The following is a 25,948-nucleotide window of genomic DNA, read 5'->3' as shown; positions in this document are numbered from 1 at the left end:
GGACTCAGCCTCACAAGGGGTGAGCTGGTGATGCTGTCAGAACCTCCAGCAGGCCTGGAGACAAAATTCTGCTCTATTGATGTGAATCTGTGTATTTACATCAGTGGCACTGATTTGCAGAATCTGGTCTAGTGGGTTTTGCGTCTGAGCACAAAGCTATCCTTTCCCATGTGCTGGGCCAAATCCAGCCATGGCGTAAGAGGAGAGTAGCCCCTGGGGTTGAAGTTGATCCATCAAGGGGAAGCTTGATCGTTTGTTATGTGGAAATGAATGCAATTTCCAAACTCCCAGCTTCATTTGGAGATGCAGGCACTCAGCACCTCTGGAAACTGGGCCCAAGGCGCCTCAAGTTGGGCACCCACAATCCGAGGCCACTACCAAAAATGCCAGCTTAAGGGCTTGCTTCTCCTCTCCCTCATGCCCATTGGCTTTGATGGAGTTACTGCAGATTTCCCTTAGTGGACGCGAGAGCAGAAGCAGGCTGATCTCTAATTTCAGTACAGTTAAAAAGGGTGTGTTGTAGTGATGGGGATCTGGGAGATAATTGACGCAGCTTCGTAAATTGCATCCAATCATAATGTGGGGATTGGTTCTGAACAGGTTTCTCCAGAACCGTTACTTTTCCAGGCCTGTTTCCGCAGAGAAAGATGAACTCTGCTACTGCTTTTTCCTGCTGTAATTGACTGTAATTAGTTATTAACCATGGGGTGTAATTAAGTTATTGCTTAACGAATAGAACAGCAGGGAGCTGTTTCTATCCCCAGATCGCTTTACAATTGATTAATTGGTTTTTTTTTTCTTTCTTTTTTTTATTTTGTTTTTTCCTCTTTTTTTCTCAACAAAAGGAAGCAAAAAAAAAAGCCTTATTTATTATCATTTTCCCCACTGTTGGTATGGCAACACAGGCGTACGTTACGGAATTACAGGCAGCTCAGCAACAGTCACAACAGCAACAGGCGCAGCAACAGCCGGCGACGACGGCGACAACAGCGGCACCAGCAGCAGCCCAGCAACAGTATGTAGCGGAATTGCAAAGCCCGCAGCAACCAGCCACTCAGAAACAGTATGTCTCGGAAATCCAGGCCCCGCAGCCACAGGCTCAGGCCACAGGCCAACAAACTCCAGCACCAGCCCCGCAGCAGTATATCATAGTCACAGTGTCCGGTAAGTCTGGGAGGAGAGTGGTGGGGGAAAACCTCATCGCTTCTCACATGTTATGGTTGCTCCTTCAGCCTGAGTGGTTAGTTAGTGTCAGGGGCCTTTCAGAATTGTTTAGGCTGAGGGATTGATTATAGGAGCCAGGTATATTCTTGGTTTATCTTGTTTATTTCCAAAAAAATGTCCAGAGTGCTGTTTTCTCTGACCATAGAATCAAACAGCAGCAGGCAATTTCCTCCCTCAGAAATTCCCATGCCTGAGCCTCCGGTGAGCTCTGTGCCCAAGACACTCTGCCTCACCTCAAGGTCACACTCACACTCCTGGCTGTTTCTTCCAACACACACAGGCAGCAACCGACAGCCTAGTCCCTGTGTTTGCAACCATGAAAACCACTTGGCCCATACAACTTAGCTCTGACCTACCATGTGACCCAGTGGTTTGGGCGGTAGCTTCCATGTTCGCAGCTGTCTCTGCTACCTAAAGGGTCTTGATTGTTTCTTCTTTTGGGCCTAAAACTATGCTTGCCACAAACATAAGTTTTAGTGAGATCTGGGATTGTCTTTAGATACAAGATTAACTGCTAGCCCCTTTCAGCAGAACATTATGTATGTTTATTCCAGTCTTGCTCCCTCAGGAGACCATTGACTTCAGTGAGAACAGGATCAGGCCCAGACGTTTATATCATCTGTCTATGGACACAGCCTCTGGGTACATGTATATAATTGAAACAAATATCGATCACCTCTGCCTGCAATAGATGGGCATGAACTCCTTCTTATCTGTTTTAAGTCCTTCTATAACCTGGATCACCACAGTATCTGAGCGCCTCACAGTCTCTGTTGTATTTACCCTCAGGCCCCCTGTGGGCAGCAGGGAAATATTTTTATCCCCATTTTACAGATGAATAACTGAGGCCCAGAGAGACTAAGTGAGCTGGTGAAGTTCACACAGGGAGTTTGTGGGCAGAGCAGGGAACTGAACTGGGTCTCCCAAATCCCATGCCAGTGCCTGAACTACTGGAACCATCCTTCCTCTCTGCCTGATCTTCCCTGTCACACTGGCCTCTTGCTGTCCTCTGGGTCAGTACCAGTAATATGGCTCTGCAGGGAATCTCTGTCCCCAGGAACAGCTGTGCAGCCCCATTGCCTTTGTAACCCCCTCAGAATTGAATCAGTAATTCTCTGAGACTCTACCTTGCTCTCCCAGAGCTCTCTTGGCTCCACAGGGCTAATCAGAGTGAGAAGCAGCCAAATCTGACTGTTGCCTCTACAGGTAGATCCTGCCAGGGCGAATGTCTGAGAGGTAAGAAGGAGCAATGATCACTCTTCAGAATAGAACACGCACTTTAAAATAAATCCAAGCTGTGGAACAGGCTCAGGTAAACAGAGGCACCTTTATACAGTGATCTGGAGAGCTGACTCTCCACTGAGAACTAACCATACATCAAGAGACTTTCAGCAAGAGATGGACTTATTCCAATGTACTGCTGCTATTGAGAATGTCTACGCGAGGCTCCTCCTTTATCACCTCTCGACAACTCCGGATACAGATTTACTCGCTTTTCAAGTGAAAAGATAATAATGTAATGCTACCAGACCGCAAACTCCCCCTGAGGTCAGGGAGTCAAGCCAGGTTCTTTCCAGCTTACGCATCATCAATTCAGATTTGAATTTGGAATTTAGTGTATTCCGTTGGTGATGTACAAGTTAGAATAGAATCCAGCTCATTCTCCCAGGACTGGGTTTCCTCTGCAGGTCTAACAGAAACAAGAAGTCATAAAAACGTAGGTTAGTCACTGTAGAACCTGTCTATTACGATGGCTATGCACTGTTGTAGCCACATTATTTATTGGTCTAGAGCCAATCTATCCAGGTTTCATAGATTATAAAGCCAGTAGAGACTGTTGTGATCCTCTGGTTTGACCTCCTGTATAACACAGGCCATAGGACTTCCCTGAATTAATTCCTGTGTGTACGAGAGCAGATCTTTTAGAAAAACATCTAGTCTTGATTTAAAAATTGCTAGTGATGGAGAATCCAGCACAGCTCTTGTTAAATTTTTCCAGTGGTTAATTACCCTAACTGTTAAAAATGTACGCCTTACGTCTAGGCTGAATTTGTCTAGCTTCCAGCCATCTGAGCTTCTTAGACCTGTGGCTGCCAGATTGAAGAGCCCATTATCAAAGTTTTGTTTCCCATGCAGGTACTTGCAGGCTGTGATCAAGTCACCCCTTAGCCTTTTCTTGGTTAGATTGAGCTCCTTGAGTCTATCACTGTAAGGCAGGTTTCCCAATCCTTTAAGTCATCACTGGAGTAGATGAATGGTGAGTAAGTAGAACCGCTTGAGTGCTTGCAAGTTTGTTAAGATGCATTAAGAACTGAACTCCATCCATAAATACCACAATTTGTACTGGGTTATATTCTAGTTTCTGTCTCAGAAGGCAGGTGTGTGAAGGCCCTTTGTCCCGTGAGATCATGCTAAGAAACCCTTACTGTAGCACGTTCTTGTGATTCAGGCCAGGGTCTGAATAAGCAGTAGAAAGAGATGGGTTAATAGGCGGAACATTTCCAGTTAACTCTGAATCAGAACCAACCAACCATCCCTTCTAGATCTAAACATCCCCAGATCAGGAGCAGTCGGTTTCCTATAGAAAGGAAGATTGTTACTAAATAGCTGAGGGCAGGCAAGGAAAACAGCCGGATAATATTCTCGCTGACTTCAGTCGTGTGTTGCAGAGTTGCATGAAATATCATCCAAAGAAACTGGATAGCCTGAGATAATAATCAGGCTCCACCTAAGCTGTTGAGAAATCTCTTGAGCCTTTTGATTCATGTTTCGGTTGGGAGTTTTAACAAGATTGTATTTTCCTAGCAGTGGAAAGTTTAATTGGAGAAGGTGCTGGGTTTCTAGCTACCAAGCCACTCCCTGTAAGGTCTTAAGACATCCACCTATAACCAAAGCTGGAGTTTATCTTTTTGGCAGACTTCCCCCAACACTTCCCTCCCCTCCAGTTCAGTTCCATTAAGGGCTATCTGCAGACGCTAGGTTTTAAATCTGGCTCGGATTTTATTCAGAGAAAATTCATTGTAATTCTCAAAGGGGAGTGTGAGCTAAGGCAGATTTTCCACCGTGCAGACCCTGTCATAATAGACTGACCCTTCTGTTCGCGTCCTGGAGTGATGCAGGCCAGAGATCTGACACGAGTCTTATTCCTTCTAGTTCCCTGGCCTAAAGGCTAAGATCCTCACCAAGTGTAGACTGATGCAGCTCCATTGACTTCAGCTGGAACTGTGGGTGTCAGCACCTCTGAAAATCAGGCCCCAATATCGAGTACCTGGCTGGCTAGAGGGGGTGTGTGAGGGGTGATGCATAGCCACCTACACCTCTACCCTGATATAACGCAACCCGATATAACACGAATTCGGGTACAACACGGTAAAGCAGCACTCCGGGGGGGCGGGGCTGCGCGCTCCAGTGGATCAAAGCATGTTCAATATAACATGGTTTCACCTATAACGCGGTAAGATTTTTTGGCTCCCCAGGACAGCGTTATATCGGGGTAGAGGTGTAGTTAGTTAGAAGATATCGGTCTCCTTCACTCTTCCAGAAATCATTTCCTACTGGGCCAGCTCAGAGCTGTGGCGATTAAAGCCCCTGAAGCTGGTCTTGGGAGAGCAATCATCCAGTTCCCTGCTTTGCTGCACTGTGAAGGAAGTGAGCATGCCTCTCTCGGGCATCACTTCTTGCTCCTGGGACACCATTAGGGCACTCCAGGCGCAGCTTTCTCCAGCGCCTATAAGCAAAGTGAACAGCGCCGTACCCAGAGGGGGACCCTACCTAGGAGGTGCTCAACTCCATCGGGAGAGAAGTTGCCAAGAGGTGCTGAGCCTCTGCAGCGGCCACTGACTGCTGCCCTCTAGCACCTGGCGGGATCTGGTCCATAGTCAATAACACTGACCCTGGTGCAATCAGACAAGCCTCTCTCTCTCCCCACCAGTGTAGCAGTGGAAACAGTTCTAATAACACAAAATGCCTTGTAATCCCAGGAACCCACGCTCTGCTGCCTTTAAAAAGGGAGCGAGAGAGAGAGAGAAGGAAAGCAATAATAATGAAAGGTTTACCTACCATCTGGCCTTTAGGTGAAGGAGGAGGGGTGGGGGTGGCTTGATGCACAGCTGAGCAAAGATCTCACCACCTAGAAACTTGTGTAGGGGCTGATTTCTTTCTGCATTCATCTCCCACTTAATCTAATTGAAATGGGCATCAGTATGTTTGCAGACGGCGCAAAGAGATGGTTTTCCTTTGCAAAAGTTATGTAGGCACCTGGATCTGAATGGGAGTTAGGCATCTTAATACCTTTGACGTTCATTTCCCCATCTGAACAGCAGAGGTAATAATACTTATAGTTGCCTACCTTGCAGGGTAGCTGTGCGGCTTAACTCAGGTCCCAACATGCTTTGTAAACTTACAGTGCGGTCGGATCAATGGCTGTTGCAGTTTTAGGCACATTAGAAATACCCATCTAAATTGGAGGAGCTGGAATTTAAAGGGAAGGAATATGATAATAATGTAACGTTTCTCTCAGGTCTTTGATCCCGACCTACGCGCTCACACACAGACTCACTGAAACGCACCTGCCTCTGGGGCAGAGGGTTGCAGCCACTTATTGACGAGTGGCGAGGGCAGGAATTTTGGTCAAAACGCTTTACAGAGCATCTTCCACAAAATAAAAAGAACCGTCCCTTGTTTTTATCTAGCGCTTTTCACCAGTAGATTGCATAGCATTTTACAAAGCAGCTCACTGTCATCATCCCTATTTTACAGATGGGGAGACTGAGGCAAAGTGAGTCACCCCAGGTTGCTCTGTAGAGCAGTATCAGAGCTAGGAAATGTCCCAGTCCTGTGCTCTGTCCAGTAGGCCACGGCACCTCCTTTTTAACGAGCTAATGTGATGACAGGGGGCACTGTGCTGCTGGATGGCATGGGGGAGCCAGTGGAATTGGATTTTCCGAAGGCTTTTGACAAAGTTTCACCTAACCGATCACTGTCCAAACTCCCGACGTTTGGGTTAGGAAAGAAGGGGCCAGGGCTGCTCACTGAAGTCCGTGGGAGTTCAGGCAGATCAGTCGAAGGAGGTCCTCAGGCTTTGGAAACTGCATCAGAATCATTGGGGGTGCCTGCGTGAAACGTAGATTACAGGAATCAGGCCTGGCTGCACTAAGACGTTTTTTCTATCGTTAATGGTTACTTTGTACACCACAGAATCGGAGACAACACAAATATGATTACTATCAAGTGCCAGATACTCTGCACATTACCAATGCTAGGGCCCCGCTCAATTTTTCAATAAATGCCAGAGCACCAGATACCATATGACCCATCGTGCAAAAGCTTCCTCAAAATCCATCTCCACTGGTCCATGGAATCATAGCTGTTAACGTGGGAAAAGGGCTTCCCGCTTAGCCAGTCCTGCCTCCCAGAGTTCCCAAGCTGGTAAACCCATCGTTACCCTTGATTTGTTCAAGCGCCTGAAGGAAACAGACTAATTCACCATCCTGAAAGGTCGCTGAGCTGTTTTTTTCCTACTCTTCTGTTGATAATGTCAAACGAGACACCCATGAAACGTGATCTCCTGCTTCTCGATTAGAATCAGCCCCCGATGAGCTCCCCCTACCCCTCCCTGGAAGGATCAGAGGGTTGGGATTGCACCTACTAGTATGGGGATGTTTATTCTAAACCAGCCTCACTAGAGCTTTGGTGAGAACTGGCAGGGATTAGGTGGCCAAGGTTCCTAGTTATAAAAGCCTTGGGTCTTTTATTACCTGTCTCGCAAGGAAGGGGAGCAAACACAAACGCACACCCCTGTGCCCACTGCACCATGTATTACGATTGTTTCTGTACAATTCCTTGTGATCGTAAGTACCTGGCTTGCTTTGCAGGGAATGTCTTTGCGTTAAGGGTCCATCGAACAAGCAGACTGTATCAGAGGCCTCAGTCACCTGTTTTCTCACTAGTTTTTGGTAGAGGCGGTTGCTGGGTTTTTCTTTCGGTTAGAAGCAGAGGCTGAAATTCACACCGGGTGCTGAACAGTAATCAGAGGAGTTATGCCTGATGGCAGAGAGCTCCATTCTACATGTGGGCATGAAGCTACTGAGCCACGGGGTTGGGAGTCAGGACTCCTGGGTTCCATTCCCAAGTCTGGGAGCTGTTTTCCCGTCCCAGCACTGTGACTAGAACCCCCCATAGGTCCAAACACCAGTCCTGTGCTCAGTCCACTTTGCAACTCCCTTGAAATATACAGGAGGGATTTGGACACCTTTTCTGAATTACCTTCCTCAGACTTTTCATGTGACCTTTTCTTCTCCTCTTCCGAAATCCAGAAGGTGCCATGAGGCCCAGTGACTCCGTCTCCGAGTCCAGCCCGGGCTCAACGGCCACACAGTCTGGGGTGCCGACACAGGTGGTGCAGCAAGTCCAGGCCACGCAGCAGGTAGGTGGACAAGCAGGCGATCGTCCTGGGGGACAGCTGGTGCTGTTAGACTTGTTGCAGGGGAAATAAATCAGGCTAGAATTGGGCTCCTTGGATTTGTTTGTTGCTTCTGGGCCTGGTGAACATGAAATCATTTCAGCTCTAGGGGTCTACGGGAGGCTGAGGGGCTGTATGTCTGAATTCTGTTCCGAGCTTGGGGGTGGGAAGTGGGAGCTAGTGGTTAGAGCAGGGGGCTGGGAGTCAGGACTCCTAGGTTCTATTCCCAGCTCTGGAAGGGGAGAGTGTCTCGAAGTTACAGGGTGGGGAGGACCAGAAATCAGGACTCCTGGATTCTGTTCCCAGCTCTGTCACTAAGTTACTGTATGAATATGGGCAGGTCGCTCCCCGCTCTGTGCCCTAGGACCAAACAGGGCTGATGATACTTCATCCCCTTTGTGAAGTGTGTTGATGCCCTCTGCTTCCAGGTTCTTTGTTAAATGCTGGGGCCTGAGGATAACCGGCAAATGCCTGGGTGCTGTTGCTGTAATCACTCCTGCTTCCTCCATTCACCTTGAACTCTGGGTGTTTTGTTTGACAGAGGCTGTTGGTTCAAGCCAGCGTGCAGGCTAAGCCACCGTCGGTATCCCCCCTCCAGCTAACAGGTGTGCAAGTGCCCCAGCAGGTAAGTGATGTTTCAGAAAGCCCCAGGCCTTGTGCTTTTCCACGCTTCCCCCCCGCAACTCCCTGTGCTTGGCACTCTTGCAACTCACAGCATCCCCGTGTTAAACTGCCCCCCGAACATAGTTGTAGGCCCAGCTCCCTCACTGCTCGCTGAGTTCATTCGCACACCGAGAATTAGCAGCCTGAGGGTCTGACCCTCCTTTCCCTTCAACCAGCGCAAAGCAGGAGTAACTCCTCGGGAACGATGGAGTTCCACCGCTGTAAAAGCCCGAGGAAAATCCGGCTGCATGAGGGGCACCTGATTGTGCTGACCCAGGGAAATAACAGGGCTTCTGCGACACGCCATGTTAGCGGCTAGGAGATTAGAAGTTAGAGGTGGGCAAGAATCATTCAGATCAATTACTCCAACTTGTGCAGGGGAAGCTTATTGTTGAGTGAGATTGGGGTCCAGATTTAGTGGTGCCTTAAATGGGGTTGCGTGTTGGGTGCAATGCTGGTCAGAAGACTGGATGGAAGTGGGTTGGATCCAGGCCTCATTGACATCAGTGCAGGGGAGCTGGAACAATTTGTATAGTGGGGGTGCTGAGAGCCATTGAACCAAACTGTAAACCCTGTATATGATGGAAATGGCTGAAAGCCAGGGGGGGGAGGGAGCCCCCCCCAGCACCAGCATCTCTGTGTTAGTGGGTAAACAGTGGATTGTCTTACATGGGAGCAGGATTTTACTTAGCTGGTGTCAGGGGGCATGAAACAGGAAAAGCAAATCACAGGAGGATGGACAATAAAAGAAGCTCTGCCAACTCATTTATCTTCCCTGTCTGTTATTTGCTTTTCCGGCTACTTCCCCAGGCCTTCCACCCCCTTGACGTGTAATTGTCATGCGTTTTGCATCCCCCTGCTGTGTAATTGTCATGCGTTTTGCACAGCACCCTCTGTTGTTCCTACATGTCACAGGGCCTCACAGCTGCTGGGTGAGTTCTGCCTCCTTTGTACTAATCTGACTCACCCACTGATGTGTGTAATTGACATATGTTTTGCATGCCCACTGAATGCCAGAGGGGTTTATAGCATCTATACCGGATTCTCCACTCACTTTGCACCCCACGTAACTGATGCCATTATTTATGGCCCTGTCTGATTCTGGGTCAGAGGCCTTACTGCCCCATCTTATTCCAGGTCTGAATGTAGCCCTAGGATTTAAGTGGTAACTGGACCCATTGGGCTCAATTAATCCCTGGTCATATAGGGCCAGATCCAACTCTCATTGACATCAATAGGAGCCTTTTCACCTACTTTAATGGGAATTTAATCAGACCCTTTATGGAATGCTTGGGTTACCTGCTCCCAGCATTGTTCTCACTGGAATGCACAGCAGCAAAGATGGCTCAGGCATCGGAAGACGCAGAGGCTCCTCCTGCAGTGCCGGCAAAGAGGGAGTGGGGCTGTTTGGCCTGTGGAAGGGACCTTCTAAAAACAGTGACCGTTTCTTAAGAAAGGAGGGTGGTCATGTGATTAAAGCACAGAATCAACACCCAGATGTCAGAAGATCTGGGTTCCATTCCCAGTTCACCCACTGACTGTCTGTCTGGTGGACTTTGAGGGCATGCAAGACTCCTCAATTCTATTCCCAGCTCTGGGAAAGGAGTGGTGAGTGGTCAGAGCAGGGGGCTAGGAGTCAGGACTCCTGGATTCTCATCCTGACTGTCTTTGTGACTTTGAACCAATCACATACTCTCCCTACCACTTAGTTTCCCAATCTGCAAATCCGGGGTAATTCTTACCTACTTCTCCTGGGGCAGGCAGTATGAGTCAGAATAGCATGGGGGATGCCCTCTGACAGAAGGTGCTATCTTTGTAAAGCATTACATTTGTAATGAAGATGCAGCTGTAGTCGTATGGACAGGCATCTGGAGACTGCAAGAAGGTTTGTGAGTTTCTATCCTCTAGCACAGCTGACGGGGCACTAATCACGCACTAATCATGATCTAAACAATGATTTAATCCATGTCTGGGACAGACTGGAGCATGCCCAGCACAAGGGAAACTCAGTTCTGTGCAAACTCTGATCCCTCTGCCTCTGGCTTTTCCTTTTCACGTTTAAAAAAAAAAAAAAAAAAAAAGCCAGGCAAGAAGTTGTCTTGCCTTGAATTTATCAGTGATTGAAACTCATGTGGATTTGACAGCTACGCACAAGCAGTGGGGTTGCAGACACTGAACTAGGCAAGATTAAGGAGAGGAAGCAACATTCCCATGTTTCCAGTCCGTGGTTGATTTGGCAGCTTCCTTCCTCCTCATGAAATGAATAAAATATATCCTAAAGCAGTTCACAGACTACACACAGTAGCACTGAAATGCAGCTGCCTCTGGGAGATAGCTCACAACCAGATGGTACAGTGGGAAACTTTGGCCAAGGACAGAATTAAACGATCTCCTTTAGAAAAGAAACACACCATGAGATCTTTCCTATCCCAGCACCTCTGTTTAAAAGATGTCGTCTAAAAGCCCCTGAAGGATTAACATTTAAACAACCCCTGGATTTGGGTTGCTGAGATATTTCTAGTCTGATGTTCAGACCCCAAATCTGTCGCCTCTGCTGATATTGAGGAGAGCGACTCCTGTGTGATGATTCTTCATACCGAACCTGCCAGGTTTATGGTGGGAGCATTTGCAGCAATGGTGGACATTGCTGAGCATGGCTACAGTGCTTTACAGGAGGAAAAGGAAGTTGCAGTTAGCACATCGCATGGAGACTCAGAGTCATGGAAATGTGCAGCTGGAAGGGACCTCGAGAGGTCATCTAGTCCAGCCCCCAGCACTGAGGCAGGACCAAATTAACCCAGACCATCCCTGACAGTGGTTTGTCCAACCTGTTCTTAAAAACCTCCAATGAGGGGGTTCCCCAGCCTCCTTTGGAAGCCTGTTCCAGAGCTTGACTATCCTCGCTAGAAAGTTTTTCCTAATATCTAACATAAATCCTTGCTGCAGATTAAGATGATGCCTTCTTGTCCTACTTCAGTGGATGTGGAGAACAGCTTATCATTGTCCTCTTTGTAACAGCCCTTAGCATATTTGAAGACTTGCCTCAGGTTTCCCGCCAGTCTGCTTTTCTCCAGACTAAACATGCCCAGGGTTTTTAATCTTTCCTCTTAGGTCAGATTTTCTAAACCTTCCATCATTTTTGTTGCTCTCCTGTGGACTCTCTCCAGTTTGTTCACATCTTTCTTAAAGTGTGGCATCCTGTAGCCAGGACTCCAGCTATGGCCTAACCCATGCTGAGCAGAGCTGGACAGTTACCTCCAATGTCTTACATGCCACACTCCTGCAAATACACCCCAGAATGATATTACCCTTTTTCACAAATCCATCACATTGTTGGCTCCTATTAAATGTTTCATTTGTGATCCATTACAACGCCCAGCTCCTTTTCAGCAGTGCTACCCTTTGGCCAGTTATTGCCCATTTTGTAGTTGTGCATTTGATTTTTCCTTCTTAAGCCTGGTAGTTTGCACTTGTCTTTACTGAATTTCACCTTGTTGATTTCAGACCTGTTCTCCAATTTTTCAAAGTGGTTTTGAATTCTAACCCTGTCCTCCAAAGTGTTTGCAACCCCTCCCAACTTGGTGTCGTGTTCAGATTTTATAAGTATACTCTCCATTCCATTATCCAAGTCATTAATGAAAACACCGAATGGCACCGGTTTCAGGACAGACCCCTGCAAGACCCTAGTAGATACGTTCCCCCAGTTTGACAGCAAACTGTTGATGACTACTGAGGATGGTCTTTAAACCTGTTTTGTACCCATTTTACAGTAATTTCATCTAGACCACATTTTCCTAGCTTTCTTATGAGAATGTTACTTGGGACTGTCAAAAGCCTGCCTGAAATCATCTCCTAAGCAGAACAAGCTACAGAGGAGATCTGTGCTTCCCAGCTTCTGCTGGGTTTTATTCCCTATTAGATCTATGACGAGGTTCTGATGTTGATTTACAGTGACCCTAATGGGTCAGACCTGCTCCATCACAAAGCCTTCTCCATAGCGAGATGTCAGGGTGAGTCAGCGCTCACCACAGCGCCAGACAGATCAGAACCCTACAGCCAATTGCGCACGCAAAGATTTGGACAGAGTCTTGGCTGTCTGATCTGGACAGATCTTACTGGAATTTGAAATCCGTGTGTAGTGCCTAAAACCTCAGTGATGGGCTCTTCAGACATGCCAGTTGAGGTCCATCTGTTTGGACTAGCATGATGAACACTGTAGTAGGAAGAGAGCCTGAGACACAAGCCCTTCTATTAGAGCTTAACTTTGTATATTCACTAATGTTTTATCCAGTCAGATTTTAAAGTCCCAAGTGTTGGGGCTCCCACCCCTCCCTTTGGAGAGGCTCTTCCACAGCCAGGTCTCCAAGCCAAGATGCTGTCCCAGACAGTTTCCCATTATTCCTAGTTGGCCCAGCTTTCACGCCTGCTTCACAGTACCCTGGGTTAACCTTTGTTTGTTTCGGCTAACATTCTACTTAGGAATGACCTGAAAAGCCTTCTCCTGGGTAATGAAGTTGCCTTGACAGTGCAGTGCTAGAGGAACTGCAGATAACCTAAAACCACATCTCAGTTGTCTGCATGCCAGGCTGGTGAAGAAACCACCTATCAACTGGCTGCAAAGATTTTCTGCATGCTGGCATCTCCTGAAGGTGGATCAAGGAGAAGAGAATGGGACCCAAATGCTGCATCGTGCCTCCAGGTTTTGGCAGGTTGCAGTTGCAGTTGGAAAGGGAAATAAAAAAAATCCTTGGCCAGCGTGCATGATGGAAGGCAGCCATTCCTCAGAGCTACAAAAAGGAAACGCAACTGAATTTGCCCCATTGCATTTCATTTTCACTGACTCAAAGAAGGTAGAGATGGAAGAGCCCTTAGATCCTTAGTCTACCCCGTTTCCCAGCCAGTGTATTTCTCACTTTGCTTTGTCTGTCTAGTGTTTAAAATCCCCAAGTAATGGCACCCCCCCATCCTTGGGGCACAAGTGGACAGCCTGTTTGATATTGGCCAGACGCAAGCAGATGAAGGTTTCTGCTCCCCAGGGAACCAAAGAAGTCATTTTGGTTTAGGCTCGGTTCTGTTGGCAAGTCCAGATAAATACTGAACATGCTGAATGGAAATTGACTGTACTTGCGAGTCCTGTTCCCAGTGACACTCTGGCTTGGGCTGTGCTGGCGAGTATTGTTACCCAAAGCCAATGCAACTTCACTTACACTCTGGGCTAGCGCCGGCCATCACCAGCCCTGCTCCCCAGCGGCCAGCAGAACTTGGCATTGCTCTGACTGCGAGGTGGTCATTAACCAGGACTTCTTTTGTATCATCCCTTTGCAGCGGCTGGTGGTGCCAAGTACTTCCCAGGCTAGCAAAGGAAGCCAAGTCTCGTTGGCTGTACACAGTGTTCAGCAGCAGGTCCATTCTCCACCTGAGGTGGGTGGCGGGATGTTCGTTCCTCCCTAACCTGGGGAAAAGCATGACCAGGTGCCTAGACAGCCACCAAGCGGGATGATTTGTTTGCATTGCTCTGTCGCTCATTATTTACCCCGCTTTCAGTTCACCACCAGCATCCTTGTCTCATCGCTGCAGCATTTCACATTCACAGCTAGACATCAGCCTCTTCCTGGGGAATGATTCAGCCACCCCCCTTGCAAGTGTTTAGCTCTGGGTTTATGTTTTGGCCCCAGCTCTGGCCCAGAGTTTGACACCAGGGTTTTGTTTGGCCCCAGATCCTGTCCAGACCTCAAGCCAGGGCAGGGGCATGTTGAAGGGATATTTGTTTGATGGTTTAATGATCCCCATTGCATCTTGAGTAACTGGCAGGTCTGGAAAGCTGCTCTTGGTCACTCACAATCGCGCAGCATTGAGCATTCGGGCTGAAGTGTTCGTTTACAAGTGACGGGGCTCAGTGCAGGGGGAACCGGCCTGTGTTCGACAGGTCTGGCTAGATGAGCTAACAGCCCCTAGGGATCTAGGCTGATCTTGGTTTTGACACAAGAAGGGGATTGGTGCGGGGTGCATGAGGCACGGAGGAGGGGAATCAAGCCACCATATTTTGTATGTGTCCTTGGCATAGACTCACCATTCTGGATCACCTCCTCGTGGCAAGATCTGGCATTGCAGCTCCTCTGGAGTTCAGGGGTCTGTGCAGTGACTTGGCCCTCCAGCCAGCTCACACTGAGTGCCCCAGCCCTTCTGGGGTAACCAAGGCCCAGCTCAAAGAATAAAAACTTCCCCCCTTCCCAGGTCCCACTCTCCAGAGTCTTTGCCACTCTGCAGAGTTCTTCTGCACTCTGTGACAGAGTACTGCCCCCTGGGCCTTCTCCCTGGAGGCCTGTTTCCTGCCCAGCCACTAAACCTCAGACTTCTTCTTCCCTCAGGCCTGCTTTATGTATCTCTGGTTGCCCTCTCCCTTCAGGGATGGTCCCAGAGCACAAGCTGCTCCCTGCAGATCCCTTTGTAGTTCCATTCTCAGAGAGCAGAAAATCCCAACTTCCTGTCTCCTGGGTCTCTCCTATTGGCCCTGCAGTCCTTCCTTTATAGGGCCCACCCTGCCGGTTTCTCCCCAGCTGGGGCTAATCCTTCATTGCCCTCCAGATGCCCCAGAAGGGGCTAATTGGGCTGTCAGTCTTCCTGTAACCCTGTCACTGCCAGCGTGGGGTATACACAATCCTCATGACATAAAGGGACATTGGCCCAGATCCTCCATACAATGTAGGCACTTCACCCCCATTGAAATCAGTCAGAGTGAGGCTCTTACGCACCTTTGAGGGTCTGGGCCTTTGTCATGCTCCGCACCTGACCCTGCGCTCTGTGGGGCTGTCCTGTTGAACTCAGCAGGACCCTTGTGGGGAGTGAGGGCTGCAGGGTCAGACCCTCAGGATCTGCTTTTGGCACATTTTAGTGCAGGCCAGAATGTCCTAATGACGTGTATAAATGATTCACCGTAAAGCTGTTTGTTAATAAATGTAAGTAACTTCCCCTGTTATATTTGCACAACTTCCCTCGCACCCCCAGCCTTGTGGGGGTTTGTGGCCGGAAAGGGCAGCTGGCAAAACAGAGTCTGCTTTCACTTGCTGTGCTGAGCGAAATAATGAAAGTAAAGTAGGACTCCTGGTTTCTGTTCTCAGCCCTGGAAGGGAGTGGGGTGTAGCAGAGCAGGGGGCTGGGAGCCAAGACTCCTGGTTTCTGGTATCAGCCCTGGAGCGTAGCGGGGTGTAGTGATCAGAGCAGGGGGCTGAGAGCCAGGACTCCTGGGTTCTGGTCTCAGCCCTGGAGGGAAAGGGAGTGTAGCAGAGCGGGCAGTTTCTACAACAGCTGTAACCCAACAGCCCTCAGCCCCCTGCGTTCTCATTGACTGCTCCCCAGCAGCTCTAAGGGCCCCTTTCACCCCATTCACTCCCTTAAGGGGCTGGTCCCCAAGGGTGGTTAGGAGCTGAAGGACATTTGAGGATCTGGCCCTGCTTCCTAGCAGCTCTAACTAGCACTGTTCCCCTCCCGCTAATGCGGGGTCCAGTGAAATCAGAGGTTTGCCCTTAATTTTTTGGGGAGGGGGTAGGGACGGACCAAGATGTTTCCTGTTCTGCTTCTGCTCCTGTTCTAAAGTGATTAATTAATCAGGGACTTTGGTCCAGACCCTCCCAGGTCTTTAGGTGCCCATTGATTTCAGTGGGCATTAGGCATCTGAGCACCTGGCAGGAGCTGGGACTGGTAAGTGTTTTTTGCAATTTACTGACCTTGTGTGTGAGTAAAGTGACGTAGCTTCCATCAGGACCAAACCTGGGGCTCTCTGGAAGGTCCCCACTGTGCCAAGGACTCTCAGGGGCCCGGCCGATGAAAGGTTGGTCCTGGAATCTTTGTAGGAAGAGGCAAAATGTTACAAAACTCTTACCAGTGTTAACAACTCAGAGAAGGACCTTTGGCAGCGTGTGATCTCTTAGCGTGGCAATGTCTCTTTTGCCCATCCTGGTTTTTACACACCATAGATGTGCAGCAAATTTGTAAGGAAGAGCTTGCTAGCAGAACTGGCAAGGGGTGAGCTTCCCTTCCCTTCCCGCCACGAAGGGAGTGATTGGATGGGGTCACATGATGGAAGCATGTGACTCAGACCCAGTCCTGTTGGCCTGGGACATATGAAGGGAGCAGGAGTTCAGGCCAGGAGCAGGGAGGCTGCAGTACAGTTGTGCTAAAGGAGGCAAAGACCTACTTTGGAAACCGCAGTTGGGAGCAAATTATCAAGCGTGAACCGAGTGCTCACCGCTGCAGGACACAGAATAGCTAACGCAGCCCCAGCCCCAAGGAGTGTGGCCTAGTGGTTAGAGCTTTGGACTGGGCTCAAGAGACATGGGGTCCGTTCCCAGCTCTGTCGCTGGCCTGCTGGGTGACCTTTGGCAAGTCAGTTCATTGCTCTGTGCCTCAGTTTCCCCCACCAGTAAAATAGGGTTATGCTACTGACCTCCTTTATAAAGTGCTTTGAGATCTACTGATGTAAAGCGCTGGATAAGAGCTAGGAATTATTATTATCATCACTTTTTAAAGCTAGGCAAAGATCAGGCAAGAATGTTCTTGGCGATGCAGGGGATGACAGCAATATAGAAAGGAAACGCTCTTTTGGTTACACATTCTGAATTAACTTGTGGAACTCTCTGCCACTGGATGTTATTGGGACCAAGAGCATAACTGGATTCACAAAAGGGTGGGGCATTTACATGAATAATAGGAACAATTACATTAGATTGAATAACGAATGGCAAAGGGGTTAGGCGCAAACCCTGCCTGAGAGGTGGTAGGAAGAAACGTCCCCTTTGAAGCAGCTGTGACTGGTTGCTATGGAAGATGGGGTAGTGGATCCAGTCTAGCAATTCCTATATTCCTCACATTGTCTCCCCAGGGGGAGGGGGGAAGGGTGGCATCACAGTATCAGTGCTCTTATCTACCCACTTCCTGGGTTGCTGTCACTTCCTGTTGTTCCTGTCTTAACCTGCATGCTTTTCATCTGTTCCACAAAGCACCATCCAGATCTGGCAGCTAGCAAAGTCACCCCTCAGAACAGCACACGGCTGCGGGTGGTGGGGTTGGCAGAGCCAGGAGCTCCCAGGAGGGATCTGAAACAGGAAGGAGGGGGTATGTGTTACGGGAACACAATCTGTGTTACTCCTTCTCACTAAGCAGCCGATAAAACACACCTCCTTGTTTTTCCAGCACTCCCCTGTCCAGAGCAACAACTCCACTGCCAAACCAGGACAAGTGCAGCAGCTTCAGGTGCATGGAGTCCAGCAAGTGCCCGTCTCACAAGAGGTGCTGTATGGTTGCAGATCCCAAAGTAACCCCCTCCTGGGGGGGTCACCCGAGCCCTGTCTGGTGGGGAAAGAAAAGCCACTGGGGGATAATGGTAGTAAATGCTCTCAAGAGCTTGGCTTTGGAGCTCCATTGGTGTGAGCGTGGATCGCAGATCTGAGATCTAGATTCTATTATAGTGTCCCCATTGCAACAGCTGCCCAATACAATTTTGGCATCTTTCCCCCCCAGTAGCAACTCACAGCTGTTGAGGTTTCAAAGAGGCGGCAGCTCAGACCATCTCTGCTACCTAGAAACAAACATGAACCTTGCAAAGTTTTGTTATTGGCGTGCAGATACAGTCCGGGCAACATCAGAGTTATGTGGCCACTCACTGGCCCCAGCCCGGGTGCCCAGCCCTGCCCTGTGGGGCGAGAGGGGGAATTCAGTCTCCGGGGTCTATTCCATCCTTGGTGGTGAGGCTGCCCTCCAGGAGGGCTATTAGCACTTCTAGCGGTGCCTGTTTGAGTTAGATGAGGACACTTGGGGGTATAAATGGTGGTGACTTGAAAACTGATCAAAGGAAATACTTTCTCCCACAACACAGAATCAGACTGTGGAACTCCCTGCCATAGGAAGTCATTGAGGCTAAGAACTTAGCAAGATTCAAAAAGGGACTGGCCACTCCTATGGATAACAAGAATATCCAGGATTGTTATAATAACCATTTTGGAAGAGATGTTACATTTCCTGCCTCAGGGTTTAAGCCAGTCTCTGCCTCTATGGTCTGTCTACACTGCAGCCGGGAGGTGTGATTGCAGCCGGCATAGACAAACCCGAGCGAGCGAGATCAAAACAACAGTAGCTGTGACGCCACAGCACGGCTGGCAATGGCCACTCGAACACGTAGCCAGGATCCTGGGGAGGCAGAACTCGCCCGTGTCACTGCCCATCCTGCCCCAACGTTGCTGTTATTGGCACTTGAGCTAGCCTGGGCACATCTACACGCGCTCCAACCCACATCTCCCGACTGCAGTGTAGACAGACTCTTGAGACCAGACTGAGATAGAACGTGGAGCAGATTGTCCAACATCTGCTTCTGGAGGGTTCTTATGCCTCCCTCGGACACATCTGGTGCTGGCCTCTCTCTGAGGCAGGACGCTGGGCTGCTCGGCTCCAGCCTGGCCATTCCTATATTCCTAACTCATTCCACCCAGGAGCCATCAGGTAGGAGCTGCTGTCGGTTACTACAAGGTTGGGCTGGGCTATTAGTGACCCAGGTAGTGAGTGCCATCAAAGCAAAGACGGCCTTTCTGGGCCTCTCTGTTCATTGCCTTGCACTAACAGACCCCTTTGTTGGCAGCCTTAGCACTGAGGCCAGAGAAATGGAGCTCCCCTCTCACCCCAGAGATCGCTCTGATGCAGGGCGGTGTGCATGCACCAGGGCACGTGCCCTGCCTGATTGTGATCTCCGATAAACAGCCTTGGACTCTCTGGGGCTGTCAGGTGGCACCTTTCACCAGCACGGATTTCACTCCGGGAGGTTGTTGATGGCCTCTGTGTTTGCCTCCACAGCGCTCGGTCGTGCAGACCACCCCCCAGACCCCGAAAGCGGGCACAGTGCAACAGCTGACAGTGCAAGGACTCCAGCAGGTTCACGTCACTCAAGAGGTAGAGCTTTCCAGTCACGTAGCGAGCGGCCTGGGGGCTGTGCCCTTCGGCTAGTTCTGAGGCAGACATCCTCTGCCCTCGGCCGTGGTGCTCCTGAGCTAGACCGACAGTCGTCTCTTTGCAGAGTAGCTGATCCCAGCATGGGCAGAGAGCTCAAGGTCAGAAGGGACCATTAGATCATCTGGGCTGACCTCCCCTGGAGGAACATCTCTCACCAAATCAATCCCTGGCCACTGCAGGGGTGTCTCGCTCCCTCCTATTCTCTGCCTCTGGCACCCAGTTTCTGACGGCTGAACCACCTGGTCTGACAAAAGTCACTGGGCTGAATGGGGGGGGGGGGGGGGGGAAGAGGTGTGAGTGTGAGTGATGTAATGCCCTGTGACGTACAGGAGATCCGATTGGATGAGGTCATAGAAATAACACAGGCCATGGAATTTCAGCCAGTTACTCCTCTACTGAGCACACTTCCTGGTTTGCTGGCCACAATTTCAGAGAGAGGGAAGAGACCCGATACGTCCCGTCCAACCCATTCCCTTGGCGGACCATGCCCCATTGGTCCCTGTTCATCCAGGCCATTTTCCATTCTCTGAGCGAGGGAGCTTCCAGCCTGTGCTTTTCATCCCATTACTTGTATTGGGGGGTAGACCCAGGGAGGGTGGTAAGGGACAGAGTTGGCATAAGAACCAGTGGGGACAAAGTGGCCAGGAATAGATTGAGGCTGGCTATGAGAAGCAGGTTTCTGCCCTTCACGGGAGGCAGGGTCTGGGACAGCCTCCAATAGGAGCAGTGGGGACAACAACCTAACTCCTCTGAAGGTGGTGTTTGCTCAGGGTGTGAATGGCATGAGGTGACGGGGTGGCCTGGACATGATGACCCAGGTGGTCCCTGCCAGTCTTGTGTTCCCATTACCCTTCACATCCCTTAAAGAGTTGCTCTGCCCCCCCATGTTTGTCCCCACCGGGTACACCTAGCGCTAGGACAAAGGAAGCTCTGGAAACGCTGAAATCCACCACCCAGGCTTTGGTGCTAGATGTTTGGTTTTAAGATGCTCTAGGACTAAATCCAGCTCCTGCCTCTGTATAGCCAGCGTGGTCTAACTGATCTCATTAGCGCCCCCGCTGAGGGAATCTGCTAGCAATGCTGCACAGAACCAGTGCTGCAGAAGTGAACAGTCTAATCTTCAAACTACAGGGTCATAAGGTGGCAAGCTCCTCAAACCCATCTCTGGCTAGCAGTCACCTTGTGGGCGTCTCCCTCCTCTCCTCACCCCACCCTCCCCCAAGTAACCAGTATGTGATCTAGTGGTTAGAGCTGGGGAGTCAGGACGCCTGGGTTCTGTTCCCAGATCATCCACTGGGTAAATTTAACCAAGGCCCTGATCCTCACAGGTATTGAGGTTCCTAACTTCCATTGAAATCTATGGGAATTAGGTGCCTAAATACCTTTGAGTATACGGGCCCAAGTCACTTCACCTCTAGTGCCTCCCTTTTCCCATCTGTATAATGGGAATAATTTTTCCTTACCTGCCGTTATTCAGCACAGTCAGGTCCTCAGATGGAAGACGCCACGTAAATGCAGAGTACTTTTGTGGTACAAGGTGCTGCATTAAGTAGCAGCTGGGTTTAACTCTGAGCAGGAGCTTCCCCCATGAGCAGGGAAGCAGTCGAACAGCTCGTGGTCGCAACGCAAGCTCCGATTTCCTCAGTGTTTCTGTTTATTGTTTAGAGCGCAGGCAGTGAGTTCCCTGGTCCGGCTAGGAACGGTGAGCAGCAGCAGCCGCAGGCAGTGCAGCATCCTCTCTCCTTAGAGTGTAGTAGCGGGACGCATCCGCTGGCCAGCTGCTGTCTAGCCAGCCAAGAGCACAGGCTCCACTACCTCCACTCGCTAGAATCCACTTCGGAGCAGTGGGTGGAACTGGTCCGAATGCTTCCTCAGCACCTCCTCCTCCCGCAGCAAAAGGTGGTGATTGAGCAGCTGCCGTTCCTCTCCTCTCATCACGCCAGTCCCGACCAGAGAGTCAAGATTCAGAGAGTCCCTCAGGTGCTAGTGTTTGGGACAGCAGCTACAGCTCTTAAAGTAGGTCATGGAGAGGTTCCCCAGGGAGATCCAAGAATGGTTGCCTCTGCCCTCCCTGCTCCTTCCAGAGAGCAGAGCTGGAACCACCCAGCATCCCCATCCCGTTGCATTAGGACACCACGGACCACTTCCTTCTGCTGAAGCCAGTAACATTACATCAGGGATCCCCGTTTTGCCCTCATTCCTTACCCACCTAGGCTAGTCCCTGCCACAGGCACCGAAATTCTTGGACCTCTTGAAAGCAGATATTTGGTTTGTGTCTTGGATTTGAGTGAAATAGGAGCCCAGGAGCCGAGTTTTGGGGGAGGGAGATGCCTGGGAGACAAGGCTGGAACATGGGAGAACAGGCACCAATTCATTCCCGTCGCAAACAATTCTGATTCAATGCAGCAGATTTCACTGTAAGATACAGGCGAGTCAGAATACTGAGCTCTTCCTTCAGAAACCCATGGGCAGGGCTACTTCTGGCCATTGCAACTTCCATTTCATTCACCCCAACGTCTTGGCCAAGTGTCCGGGTGGGCCGTTTACATTCTGCTTCCCTGAAATCTGACTTGTAATTTCAGTTGGATGCAGCATTCCTTTTCACTTCCTACCGTAAACTCTCGTGCAGTGCAGCTAGGCAGCTGTCAAACAGCTGCTGCACCCCGCCCCAGAGGGTGGGGCCCTTTAGTGGTGTAATGCCTGGGGATCCCTTTGTGATAGACGGGGTTGGAACAGTTTCAGATATTGTAATAGCTTGGGTAGGAACCTCACAGGGTTTATAAAGGAAGGCGATTGCGTTGTCCAGAGTTGCTGGAAACCTGCAAGTGGGGGAGGGGGGGGAGAACAGTGTCAAGATACAAGCTGTAGCTTCCAAAAATAGGAGCTAGCTTCCAACAGTTGACTCAGCTCGTTATCTAGCAGGAGCCCCAGGTTCCTGGAGGAAAAGTTCATTGCCCTTTAGAGAGACTGTGAGGGCTACTGGTTAGATCAGGGACCTGGGCGACAGGATTCCTGGGTTCGATCACTGACTCGCAGTGTAATAATTTGTATTTATTGTTCGTATTACCATAGCACCTAGGGTCAGGTCCCCACTCTTCGGAGCACTGTGCAGTATTTATTAGGTGTATTACGGTAATGCCCTGAAGCCTCAGTCATGGACCAGGCCCCCCAGTGTGCTGGGCACTGTACAAACACAGACCAAAAAAAGAGAGACAGTCCCTGCCCTAAAGAGTTTCCAGTCTAAGTGTCATTTTCCCTCCCAAGTCAGTATTTAATCACCATCACCCCTCTGTGCCTCAGTTTCCCCAGGGGGCAAGGTGGGGAGGTAATAGTGACCCACCTTTGATGGGGTTGTGATGCTCAGTGGGTCCAGATGGCGTTGAGACCCTCAGAGGAAGCATGGAGAGCCGGGAAGGGGGACAGCCATACCGAAGGACTCGGGCTGTTATGAATTTCTCTCCCCTGCTTCGTTCAGGTGCAGCAGCTGCAGCAGGTGCCCGTCCAGCATGTCTATCCCAACCAGGTGCAGTATGTGGAAGGGGGCGACGCCAGTTACACAGCGAGCACCATGTAAGTGACCCATGCCAAGCCACTGCTGCCCTTGCGCCTGGCTCATGGCTCGAGAGAGGCGAGCCCCCTGTTCACTGCCCCCTTTTCCCGGGGATTTTCAGTGCTGTTCAGCTGGCCTCCCACAATGTCAGCAGGGGCAGTTAAAGGGCAATGGCCTCCCCGCTTTGTTCTTTCCAGGCAAAGCTCCGGCTCTTTCAGAGCCACACTTGGATGGGAGACCTCCAAGGAACAGCTAGGCCCTGCAATTGCTGTGCCTGCCCACCTTGGCTCTCCTGCACCCAGCAGGGCTGTAGGCAGACAGCAGGCATTGCCCTGCCATGACTTGTCCTGCCCTCTGGGGCACATGCACTGAAAGCATCTGCTCTGCTCCTGCTCACGCTGATCCCCCCTGCTGAATCTGAGCCAGGAACAGTAGAAGAGGCGGCAGCTGGGGGCACACAATTGAGGGGCCCATTCTTGGCTCCAGGCTACCTCTCTCCCTGCAGCCGACTGGCTGTGGTTCCCCTTCCACATCCAGCCAACTGCCACTGGCATTCCTCTGCCCCCCAGCTGCCAGGCGTTCACCAAACAATCCTTTCACGAGCCACTCCAACGGCCCAGGCAACCCCGACTCTCTCCATCACTCACTTCCCCCAACACATACACCTCCTCTTCCCCATAGCTACCCAGGAACCTCTGTCACCACCTACCTGCCAAGTGGGGTCTCCCGCCACCTGCTTCTGGGCAACAGATTCCCTGCTCCTCTTTCCACTCACTCTTACTCCCACTGATCTAAGGGGAGGAGGGATCAGCTTGTACCTCCCCATCTTTTTCCGCTCCTTAAAGGGCTGTGGGGTGGAGAGAGAATGAATCAGAGACTCGAACTTGGCAGCTATAGTGCTGCAGGAAGTGGTGTCAATGTGGCACTAACAGGCGCTTCTCCACTGCTTTGCTGGGCGAGCTCGGTGTCTCAGTTTCCCCATCTGAGAAATGGGGTTAACTATACTGCCCTCCTTTGTAAAGCACCTTGAGATCCGTGTATGGAAACCACTGTATTATCACCATCATCTTTCTGGTGACATGAAGAACTGAGGCCCTGGGCACATTAACCCTATCACCCCAGCCAAAGTCCAGCCTGGATAACTCTGTTCTGCCTCGCTAAATTCACCCTGCACTTTGCTGGATACAAGATTTCTCGTCATTTCCTGCCGTAGACTGTTGTGGTATTAATCAGGTGCTGGGTTCCACCCCAGCGGTGGCTGCATTTCAGTGGCGGGTGAAAGGTGCTCTATAAACGTGAAATGTCCATTTGCACAGCGGCCCCGGCACCAGCTCTACAGCTCTGCTAACCCTCCCTCTCGTTTCAGACGTTCCAGCACTTACCCATACACAGAGACCCCTCTCTATACGCAGAACACGGGAGCTAGTTATTATGAATCGCAAGCCACCCCGGCGCAGGTCACCACTCCTGCAACCTCCCAGACCGTGGCCAGCACTGGATCCGTCCCTATGTACGTCTCTGGAGGGCAGATCATAGCCAATCCGAGCGGCGGAGGCGGTGGCGGAGGAGGAGGAGGAGGCGGCGGCGGAGGAACAGGAACCTACGTGATTCAGGGAGGATACATGTTAGGAAGCTCCAGTCAGTCTTACTCCCACACCACACGTGCCTCTCCAGCAACTGTAAGTCGCCAAGACACCCGTGGGGCTGCTTCTCCTTTTCAGGCCACATAACTGGAAACCCCCCTTTGGGATATGTTCATCCTTCTCTGCTGTTTGCAAATGCGGAACCAGGCCTGAAGAATCGGGAGGCAGTTACTAGCTGCATGGGAGGGGGGCGGGGGGGGTCAACATGCATGGGCTAGATAACGGCCCTGGCCTTTCTTTCTCCTGGGCTTAGCTCAGATCCATCCCAACTCACTAGCTCTGTGCTATGTCCCAGAATGCACTTCTGCTAGGGGCTGCGCCTCCACCGCACAGCCCTGCCCCACAGGTGGGGCAGGCGATGGGGCTGTTTAGTTCCATCATGGCACAGTTTTGCAAAGATTTTTTTAAAAAAAAATTTGCATTTTATAAATAAAACTTTCTAAAAGCATAAAACCAGACCAGGACTTACCTATACATGTAGAGGGCTGTGACAGAGGGAGGGCAGGGCCACTGGTTAGAATTGGGACTGGGAGTCTGTTGCCCCTGTGGAAGGAAATCCAATGGATAAGGGAACCAGGGGACCTCTGTTCTGCCTCAGTTTCCCCTCCCACCCACAGTCTGTTTAGATGGTAAGAGATTCCCTGCGCTGAAGAGTTTAGCCTTACCCGAGACACTGTAAACAAGGATCCAAGCTGAGCGGAGCCCTTTTGGCGTTACTATGGTAACAAGTAACAATACATGTTTAAGGTAGGTGTAATGGTGCTGACCTGCCTGGCAAGGGATTGGGAAGTTTAATGAACTGTTGTTTGTAAGTAGCTTTGAGGTCTTCAAATGAGACATACTGTTGCTGGGCAAAGTGTAGGTAGGGTTATTGCTGGCTGAGAATTGTTTATCCGTGACAGCTCTGGAGCTTGAGATCTATCTTTAATATTTATTAGGTATATTATGGTATCATATAGGGGCCCCAGTCGGGCTCCAGGATCCCATTGTGTCGGGCACTTTATAAGCAGAACAAAAAGATGACCCCTACCCAAAGATTTTCCAGTCTAAGAGCTCTGGGAAGGACAGGTTGTACACGCTCCTTACCTCAGTTATTTGGAACAGCTGACATATTGAATCAAAGCACTTCGATTTTTTTAAAATCCTGTTTGCATGTTTAAAGCAACAGAGACAGATTTTGATGCAAATCACACAAGTGTAAACCAGAATAACGCCACTGGGACAGAGGCGGATCTCGGGTACTAGTGTAAAACCAGAGTAGGTCCTTTGGTATAAGAGTGAGGTCACACTGGTTTAACAGAGAATCCAAACCACAGTGTCTTCTTTACATAGTTATGGGTCAGACCTGCACTCCTGATTCCAGTGGAATTGCTGTGGTGTAGCTTATAGCAGAACTTGGCTTGTTTTGTTACT

General features: G+C 50.1%; 1 protein-coding gene and 1 long non-coding RNA gene across 6 annotated transcripts in view; one reads left to right on the top strand and one right to left on the bottom strand.

Annotated features, from left to right (window-relative positions):
* Nucleotides 1-893: 893 nt before the first annotated feature.
* RFX1 (regulatory factor X1) overlaps nucleotides 894-25,948 on the top strand; it is a 42,454-nt gene continuing 17,399 nt past the window's right edge. The window contains exons 1-8 of one of the 5 annotated variants that reach the window (XM_043532496.1): nucleotides 894-1,164; nucleotides 7,539-7,648; nucleotides 8,226-8,309; nucleotides 13,673-13,768; nucleotides 17,537-17,632; nucleotides 19,187-19,282; nucleotides 22,827-22,912; nucleotides 24,259-24,571. In XM_043532496.1, coding sequence (XP_043388431.1) covers nucleotides 894-1,164; nucleotides 7,539-7,648; nucleotides 8,226-8,309; nucleotides 13,673-13,768; nucleotides 17,537-17,632; nucleotides 19,187-19,282; nucleotides 22,827-22,912; nucleotides 24,259-24,571 — 1,152 coding nt within the window. Of the gene's footprint in view, nucleotides 1,165-7,538; nucleotides 7,649-8,225; nucleotides 8,310-13,672; nucleotides 13,769-17,536; nucleotides 17,633-19,186; nucleotides 19,283-22,817; nucleotides 22,913-24,258; nucleotides 24,572-25,948 lie in introns of all 5 variants that reach the window. The other 4 variants (XM_037888092.2, XM_037888093.2, XM_037888094.2 and 1 more) reach the window with 4 other exon arrangements.
* Nucleotides 1,158-24,262, bottom strand: LOC119564817. Its single transcript, XR_006286644.1, has 6 exons — nucleotides 23,602-24,262; nucleotides 20,806-22,161; nucleotides 17,276-17,439; nucleotides 16,072-16,189; nucleotides 6,256-6,335; nucleotides 1,158-5,694 (listed from the first exon to the last, which is right to left on the bottom strand). It is a non-coding gene; the product is annotated as an uncharacterized LOC119564817 (long non-coding RNA).

This window comes from Chelonia mydas, chromosome 20, assembly GCF_015237465.2.
Source record: "Chelonia mydas isolate rCheMyd1 chromosome 20, rCheMyd1.pri.v2, whole genome shotgun sequence".
Taxonomy (NCBI): Eukaryota; Metazoa; Chordata; order Testudines; family Cheloniidae; genus Chelonia; species Chelonia mydas.
This window is presented reverse-complemented; position numbering and strand designations above follow the sequence as displayed.